Source organism: Mesitornis unicolor, unplaced genomic scaffold, assembly GCF_000695765.1.
Source record: "Mesitornis unicolor isolate BGI_N332 unplaced genomic scaffold, ASM69576v1 scaffold6269, whole genome shotgun sequence".
NCBI lineage: Eukaryota > Metazoa > Chordata > Aves > Mesitornithiformes > Mesitornithidae > Mesitornis > Mesitornis unicolor.
In genome coordinates, this window is record NW_010206465.1 from 18230 (window position 1) to 27219 (window position 8990).

At 42.4% G+C, this 8990-nt stretch overlaps 1 protein-coding gene across 1 annotated transcript in view; it reads left to right on the forward strand.

The window, feature by feature from the left end:
• The window catches only part of EPG5 (ectopic P-granules autophagy protein 5 homolog (C. elegans)), a gene marked incomplete at its 5' end in the record, with an annotated part of 26197 nt that extends 17439 nt beyond the window's left edge, over positions 1–8758 (forward strand). Inside the window, 7 exons of the mRNA XM_010191755.1 lie at positions 1247–1456; positions 1587–1731; positions 3431–3673; positions 4511–4730; positions 6238–6453; positions 7423–7537; positions 8576–8758. Coding sequence (XP_010190057.1) covers positions 1247–1456; positions 1587–1731; positions 3431–3673; positions 4511–4730; positions 6238–6453; positions 7423–7537; positions 8576–8758 — 1332 coding nt within the window. The remainder of the gene's footprint in view (positions 1–1246; positions 1457–1586; positions 1732–3430; positions 3674–4510; positions 4731–6237; positions 6454–7422; positions 7538–8575) is intronic.
• Positions 8759–8990: the final 232 nt, after the last annotated feature.

The window sequence follows — 8990 nt, forward strand, 5'->3', positions numbered from 1 at the left end:
AGCCTCCAGCAGTGTGTTAAACTGACACACTGTTGCTGTTTTTTACCTCCTGTGACACCTTGACCTAAACCTCCAACTTTCTCAGCCCTATATTCCAGTGCACAAGCAACTTGAGAAGTACTTGATGTACCAGTGTCTCGTTCTTGTTGATCTGTCACAGAATCCCAGGATGTCAGGAGTTGGAAGGGACCTGGAAAGCTCTCCCAGGGCAACCCCTGCCAGAGCAGGATCACCAGAGCAGTCCCACAGGAACACGGCCAGGGCTTTGGGTGTCTCCACACAAGGAGACTCCACAACCTCTCTGGGCAGCCTGGGCCATGCTCCATAACCCTCACACTCACAAACTTTGGCCTCAGCTTCAGCTTGAACCTCTTGTGCTCCAGCTTGGGACCATTGCCCCTTGTGCTGGCATTGGCCATCCCAGAGCAGAGCCTGGCTCCTTCCTCCTGACACTCTCCCTTTACATATTTATAAACATTAATGAAGTCATAATGTAGTCTAATTTGGGTTAGCTCTGAATCCTTAAAGTCATTGTGTTGGCCATCAACACAATTCCAGTATTTGTTCCTTCTCTAATGTGTAGAAATTCAGTGCTTCCCATTGTCCAGGGAAGCTTCTCTTTTGTATTGCAGATGTATACAAACCTGACGAAAGGAGGACGGTGGTAGCTGAGGCTTGTTGACTTTTCCGTCTTCATATTTGCACTGTAGATGTTGTAGGCTGCTGTGTTGTTCAGGATGGTATTTAAGAGAATAAGCACTTGAGAAGTCTCCCAGGTTGGCAATTGATTCACTAAACAGAAAATGGAGGGACTCAGCTTTCGTCCCTGGTTTTACTGTGAAATTAGATTAATTTTTCTAAAAAATAACTTTTAATGCCTTTTTATAACCCTCTACTGAAGTTGCTTTACCTTACAGGGTCTCCATTTCTTTCTAGCTATCTTCACACCTCAGACTTTATCGTATCTCTGACTTCTGTGCTTGGTTATAGCTGCTGCAGCAGTTCTGAGTACAGTTGTATGAATGTTAGAGATGACACATCTGTTAGCTTGGTCCATGAACGACGAGGAGTTGCTTGTCGGCCAATTGTCGTCTATTTCTGTGGTGTTTCTGCTTCACCTCCTTCAAATTTTGGAGTCCGAGCTTCCTTCTGATATTGAGTACTGAATGAATACTAAGTACTAAGTGAATATTAATTTAAAAGAGCAAATAAGGTGGAACTTAGACTGATGTCTTTAAATCTTCAGGAGTCACCTCTCATAAATCTGCTTGGACAGACCAGCTCCCTTCCTTGGCAGCTTGTGGGCATTTCGTCTTACCAGAGCATCATCAGCTACTGCAACAGTCACTACCCTCCCTCCGTTGTCCTCGCGAAGGATGCTGCAGCTGAACTGATAGTGAAGCTTCTGAAAATCTCAGCGGGCTTTGGTGCATCTTCAGATAGTCACGTCCACCTTGTAAGTTGAACTGGTCTTGCACCGTCTCTGGGCTGTTGTTACTTGCAGTGTTTTGCTTTTGCATATTTGAGACTGTGGAAAGAATTCTAAGCATGACTTTTTTCTAATTTATTTTAATTTTGATGACCAGGATGCAACACTGAAGTGCCAAGCATACATTCGCCAGGTGGTTCAATTTCTCAGCACCTTAGAACGAAGTGGGAAGATTACACTTGCAGTGTTGGAACAGGAAATGTCCAAGTTGCTGGATGATGTGGTCATCTTTAATCCTCCAGGTCTGTGTTAAAGAAGTGGCAAATAACTTTAAAGCTGTCAAGGTCCTTTATTGTACTGCGTGGATTGTTGAACATCTGTGACTATATAATTACTTGTATTGCTATAACGTCTCCTCTATGGTCAGCAGGGCATGTTGCTTTGGTAATGTGTGTGTATATATATATAGCCCAAAACAAAGTGTTACTCCACAGAGCTGTTGAGAGTGACAGAACCAACACTAAAAACATGTTATGTGGTGAGTAAAACTGACTGATATACAAGAGTTTGACGGATTATTTTCTTTGCTGTCTAGTTTTTAATTTTTTTAAATTTTATTTGGCATTTGCATCCATTTTAAAAGAGAGGATGACACAAATACACTCTCTTGGTCTCGAGGGATTGGGTTCTAAGAAAGGGTTCTAAACTGTTGTGCAATTGGGAAAACTGACTGCATTGAAGTAGGAGAATTATATTGATGTACACTCATAGTATGGTGTGTCCAAACATGTAACATTTTATACTGATCTCAGTTTTAGTACCATCCTGAGCTTCCTTTGTCAAACAGAAACTTCAGGTGAAATCAGTTGTCTTGCTGTACTACACCAAAATATTTGTCAGGAGCTGTGCATTTTCCTATCTGTGACCCCACAAGTGTGCTAGCAAGAGTGAGCAGATCATGTCCAAAAATCTCTGACACAGATAACTGTCTCTCAGTACTTGTACTGCTGCTTGCTGAGGCTCTGTGGGACATCCCCTTAGTTGGTAAAACTCTTCGACTTGAAGAGAAATGGAGGGTTGGCTGTTGCTGCTGAGACTCCCTGTAGCTGAGGAGTTTTGGGGAGACAGGAGCTCCAGTATAAGAGGAGCAGCTCTTTCCTGCACCCCTGTGCACATTTGTATGCGTTGCTCAACCAGGCTGTGAAGTGCAGGAGGACCACTGATGGGCAGTGCAGGAAAGGGGTGGTGTCTGTCAGATTTGGCTTCTCTGTTATGTTTGGCGGGGGCTGGTGGAGGCTTTTTTGGAGGAGCCTCTGAGGCAGCTCCTTCTGTAGCCAGATGATACAAACAGAATAGATTAGTTTGGAAGGGACCTCTGGAAGCCTTGGTCCAGGCTCCTCAAATCAGGGCTGGCTTCAAAGTTAAGTCAGGTTGTTTGGGACCTTTTCTGGTGAGCTTCCAAATATCTGCAAGTGTGGAGGTCTCAGCATCTTTAGCAATGTTTTTCCAGTGATTAATCCCTCTTTTTGTATAACTTTTCATCATAACCAATTGAAATTTTTCCTTCTGCTCTGACTGATGTTGCTTGAAAATTTTCTTTAGTAACAGTTGTGACCTTTTTAGTCACTATGTGCAAAGATCTACTCTGTAACTAGACATTTAAGAGCCAAGTGCAGGAAACTTTGAGGATACTGTTTCAGGTGGTCTGTGATAACATGTTCAGGTAATGCCGAGAGATGGCTTAAGAAACGTATTCTGGGGCTCAACACTGGGATTAGCAGGAAATCGAGAATTCTGGAAACGTATGAGGAGATTGCAGCATTTCAGGGTTCATCTTGGTCATATTTCAAACTGAATAATCGAAAAGCTTGGTTGTTTCACTCTGAGCTGTGCTTTAAACTGTGTTTTAATACTCAGGTTTTCTTGGAGATGTGTAAACGTGCGTTATCATTCAATTTACCGAATATTTACCGCAATGGCTCTCTTATTTCTGACTTCCAGATATGGACCTGCAAACGCGACACATGGCCCTCAGCAGCCTCTTCACGGAGACGCTGATGATGCTGAACAATTCCAGCGTGACAACAGCCGAGTCGCTGCGGGGCAGCCTGCGGAGGTGGATCGACGGTAGAGTGCGCGGGTTGCTGGCGATGCCCCTTCTGACCGCGGCGTGCCAGAGCCTGGCCTCTGTGCGACACATGGCGGAGACCACAGAAGCCTGCATCACCGCCTACTTCAACGAAGGTAGGAGCCCATCGTCGTCTTCTGCTGCTTTGGCTTGGTCAGTCTGTGGATGCCCGTTAAATACAAATAGTCTGAAATACTTAAAGTTTCACACTGCCCAGGTTTTCAATCCTTCTTTCTTTCAGCTTCTTCCTTTGCATCTGATGGGTCCCAACTGTCGCACGTACATGTGCTGTAGTATCTGGATGTAGAAAAGCTAGGCTGTTGTGGTTTGGAATTTTCAACTGCTCTAATTGTGGATTTTCTTAAGGGCTATATCTGTCTCTGCAAAGATTGGTTTGCTCTGTGCAATGGTTGCCCTTTTTCTCGCTAAAGGGGAGGACTTCGTTTAAAAAAGAATCATCTCAAGAAAGCAAACCAGATATTTATGTCCCCTCCTATAGTGTCCTGTAGGCTACTTTAAGAAAAAATAAATGGGTAAAACTCAAAACCCGTGGTATAGGGGTTTTTTTGTTGTTGTTGGTTTTTGTTTGTTTGTTTGTTTGTTTTTTCAGGGAATGTTTTATTTTTACACAATCCTTATGGAATAATGTACTGATTTCTTCCACATTCTACATGATCGGATTTCAGCATGCCTGAAGGAAATACTTAAAATTACATTGCTGAAATTTTCAAATTGAATCCTGACTGAATGCTGGGAAAATATCTTGCCTTGACCTCAAGGGGATGCTCTGTGATAGTGGGGGTTTCCTTTTCCCTCCATCAGAGTTGCGTGACAAACTGATCACCTGGAAAACAGCTAAACCCGCCCAAATTCTGTAACTTAAAGCAAGACGGTAAAGTAGTTCTAAGTGCTGCTTTCTCGCTATTTGTTGTGTCCTTTTGTTTTCCTTACAGATTTTCCTCACCACCAGGATTTAGGCTGGGGCCCTATACTCGCCTCCCTCCAACTTCCTGAGCTAACGATGGATGAATTCCTGCAGGAGTGTTTGTCTTTAGGAAGCTACTTGACCCTGTATGTCTATCTGCTGCAGTGCCTAAACACAGACCAGACTCTTAGCAATGAACTAAAAATCCTCCTAACCATCAACAAATGGCTGGACCAGGTGTTCCCAAGGTATGAAACTAAAGGCTTCTGAATCTGCCTTGGCCTTTAAATAAGGCTGTAGTTGTACAGCTGGTATAATTAGGTGGTCAGGTTAAGTAGATTAGTTTCACCAGGCTGCTGGATGAAATGGCCAGTCTTTCTATATCCATATTATGGAGTCTGCCAAACTCCAGTGCAAACACTAAGAGTTGTTGTGGTTAAATAGAAGAGGAATTCTATTTATTGAACAGTTCAGATGCAGTTTTGGTTGGTTTTCAGTTGGAAAAGCTCAGTTTCAATGGTAATCTGGTTTTATGCTCAATTAGAATTACTTAAACCGCATCCTAAATTGCTGTGGCTGCCACTTTCCAGAGTGTCCACTAGGTGGGATGGGTTATATATGAAATACTCAGTTTGATGCTGGGAGACCCGGTGTTCAGAGCTGCTCAGCGAGGACCGCCAGCAGCTCTGAGCCAAAGCTGAACCCAGTGAATCTGGTGGATGCCCAGATTTATCGGCCTCTTATTGCTGTGAAACAACATTTTATAATAACAGGGCTCTGGTGGAAGAGGATGGATAGCTTTGGGGTTAGAATGATACTACTTTGTACTTAAAATATGTAATAACTATATTTACAGCTGCTGCTGAAATTGTCAGAATTTAGCAAACGTGATGGATGTTTTTCCATGTGAATGTTGATAATGATCATACTTTGAAAGAACATTTTGGGAAAATGCACAATTCTGCTGTTTCTTGAAATTCAAAGAATGCTTCCACTTTTGTAGGTACCGTATTAATTTGATTGCCGAAGTGTGAAGGAGGCAGCAAAAGCCGCCGTACACAGTAAATTAAGCCTTGCTCTGAACATCAAAGCTGAGGGTGGCTGGGATGGGAAGTGACTGGGTGGAGTAACGCGAGGACACTCTGATGCAGGAAACCCGTGCTGGTGCTTTGTGTGGAAAATCTGAGCTTGTTAACTTGAACTGCAAACTGTTTGGGGAAAGATTAAAAATATCATAGGCAGAACTTCACTTTGTGCTTTGCGCAACAAAAAATCTTCAGTGGTTTTTTTTTTTTTTCTAGAAGATCACATTAAAAGTCTAAATTGTTGTGGAAAAAACAGCTAGTGCTTCCTAAAGTGTGTTATTTGTAAGAATAAGGGGGAAAAAAAAGAGTGGAGATACAGCTTTATTCCTTTTATTCCAAGGGTCAGACAAGTTTAAATGCACTTATGGCTGCAGTACCATTTATTCTCAGTTGTAAAACTTAAAAGGAAAAATTGTTCTTTGTCCTCTTACAGGCCCTTAAAACCTGCTAGCTGATGTCTGCCTTGCGTCTGTAACAACAGCAGTTACAGCAGTATAACAACTGGTGGAGTAGTATAGTTCTGCTGTCCTCATACAGTACAATTAGCTGTCACTAATTAACCATCTGAATTCTTCATGAGCCTAATGGAGAGAAATACAAACTTAACCTATGCATGTGACTGTTTTTAATTTGTATTTAGTTTATTTTATTCTTTAATTTCTGCCTGAAGCTCAGCAAAGGAAGAGGCGAAGCTGTTTCTTTGGTGGCACAAAGCCATGCAGTTATCCTTGATTCAGATGGAGCAAGATGACCCCGTCCTGATCACATCTGTCATTCAGATGCTGCTGTCCATGCAGGGCAGGCAGAGCCAGCTGGCTGAGGAGAGACTGAGCTCTGGGCTACTGGGAGCTATTGGACTAGGCAGGAGGTCCCCCTTGTCACCCAGGTAAGGGCTGAAGATGTGGTAAATTAATTTGAGTCATCATGTTCAAAAAGCTGCAGCTGGGATCCAGGCTGCACAGTGCGATGTCAAAAGATGCTCTGAATTCAGGCTGTCCCCAGATCTATGAAGTTGTTTGAGCCTGTCACAGAAAAATTGTAGCATTTTTATTGGGTTAAGCAGTGAACATGAACTTCTGCAAAGTTCTTGGTGGAAAAAGAAAGGAAATGCAGTTGTGATTCTGGCTTAAATGTCCATCTTCAGTGAGGTTTGGAGGGAGACTGTTCATGAAAGCAATACTTTCACCTGGTCTGTAGCAGGCTGTTCCTCTTGACATCTCAAGGATTTTGTGTGATTACGTGAATTTTGCCTTTTCCATCTGTCTTAACCTTGAGATATTGGAAATGTTATGAGATGCTCAGAGAAAACCGTGCTTGCTTGGTAGTCACTTTCCCCTCTAAAGAGAGACACCAAGTTGCATTGTTTGGCATTAAAATCAGGTTCACTCTGGAAAGAATGCCAATAAAAAATACATAAATGTTTGTGGAACACCAATTCAACATAGTACCTAAACATAACTTTGTGTTTATAGAGACCTTCTGGTGTGCAGTCCCGTTAATATTGCTCTGAAATCTTAGTCCTGTTCAACTCGTCTTCTGATTTGGACTATGACTATGTTTCAGAGGCTGTGAAATGAAGTATTTCAGATGTGGCCTCAGGCTTCAGCTAAGCTTGAAACAGATGTAACATTTCCTATGCATGGTATTGTATTATATTTTCCTCTAGTATGTATGATACACTGTAAGGTATACAGTCAAGTGATGTGGGTTTTTTCTAATGCATAGAGGACCTTTTTCAATGTTCCTTATGCAAGAGATATCTCATGGGTTCAAACTTCCAGTTCTGTCAGCTGTTGAGGACTTGCAAAACTGATGCCACTCTCTCTCTCTCTCTCTCTCTCTGTCCCTGTGCAAGGTTTCGGGTGGTTGCCCGCAGTTTGTCTGCCTTCCTCTTGGTGCAGATTCCTGGAGACACTCAAGTCCGCCTGAAAGCGGGGACAGAGCCAAAGCTGTCGACGAAGGCCCAGCAGGTAATGTGTGCCATTGCTGGCTTCTTGATGTGTCCTTTTTGTGTGCTTGTGGGCTGAGGCTTGTAGAAGTCACTGCAAGCGTTGCTTCGAGCTAAATCCTACTCTCAACTTGTTGGCTTTAATTATGATGGGGGAATGCGTCTGGTAGCAGGACCGTGTGTCTGAGCCTTAACATAAACTGATCCTAGGCTGAATGCAACTGTTTATACAGCATTCTGTATTAGTATGAAGGCATCAGTTTGTAATCTTAAACACTGAAAAGGTGCAGATGGACTTACACCCTGAGTTGAGAAATTTTGGAACAGAACAGGTAGGAGGAATTTGAAACAAACAGGAAAAAACAGTGCAGCTGCGATTGCCCTGCTTCTCAGTGATAAAGCAGGACTACATTCACACTAATGTTTGTTTATGTGAGATCAGGGCCTAAAAGCCATGTGACAAATAAACATTCCTTTAGCACATGCACTGACAGTGTGACTGTTTCAGTATGTGCATAAGAGGAAGGAGGGAGTTGGTTACAAACCAAAGTAACTTACTTGTTATAACTTGTTTCTCTTATCTAAGAGATAAATGAGACTTGTTCAGACATATTTCCAGCGTTTTCCCTTGCTGGTACTGCCAGCATGATTTCTTCTACATGTAATTTTTAACTTGACGTTGTATCTGTGATGTTATGAATGTGATCAGTGTAATACTATTATGAAAGTCAAAGATACTCATAAGAAAAACCTGAAGTTCACTGTAATTTCCGTGAAACAGTTTCTTAAGCTCAAAGTAAATATTTGACAATATTTGGGTTACAGAAACCTAGCAAGCCTTGGAAGAACAGTTGTGTTGATCTTGGGGAAGGAACAGCTTGAAAAATATGAAATGACTTGAAAAGTTATTAAGTGATTGTATTTTACAAGTGTTTTGTTCCAGATACTCCAGGATCTCTAGCAAATAGGGGTTTTCTAGGGGAATTGTGAATATGGTGGCTCATGGTTTGTTACGGACCGAAGTACACGCTGCTAACGGAATTTTCCCTTGTATCTGTAGGCAGTGAATGCTCTTGAATCCATGGCATCAAACAAGCAATACGTGGATTATCAGGAGCAGCTCTCTCAGGCCTCTCAGTTCATCAAGCATCCTGAACATTGTCTTCGAGACGGCAATAATCTCTTGGCTCTCCTTATTAACACGCTGTACCCAGAAGTGCATTATTTGGACAGCATACGATAGCAGCACTGAGCTCGCAGAGTCATCACGCGATGCTGGTTGTTCTGGTTTACATATAATGTTGGTATTGCACAAGTAAATTTTACCTTCAGAGTTTCACTTTGAGTCAGGAGTGTGAATGGGAACCGCACGCTGGCAGGTTTTCTCCTCTTTGAGGTTTTCTTTCTTTTCTTTTGATTTTCAGGCCTGTGGAATTGCTCAGTTTCTGTTGCATTTGAATATCTTGCTGTGTATG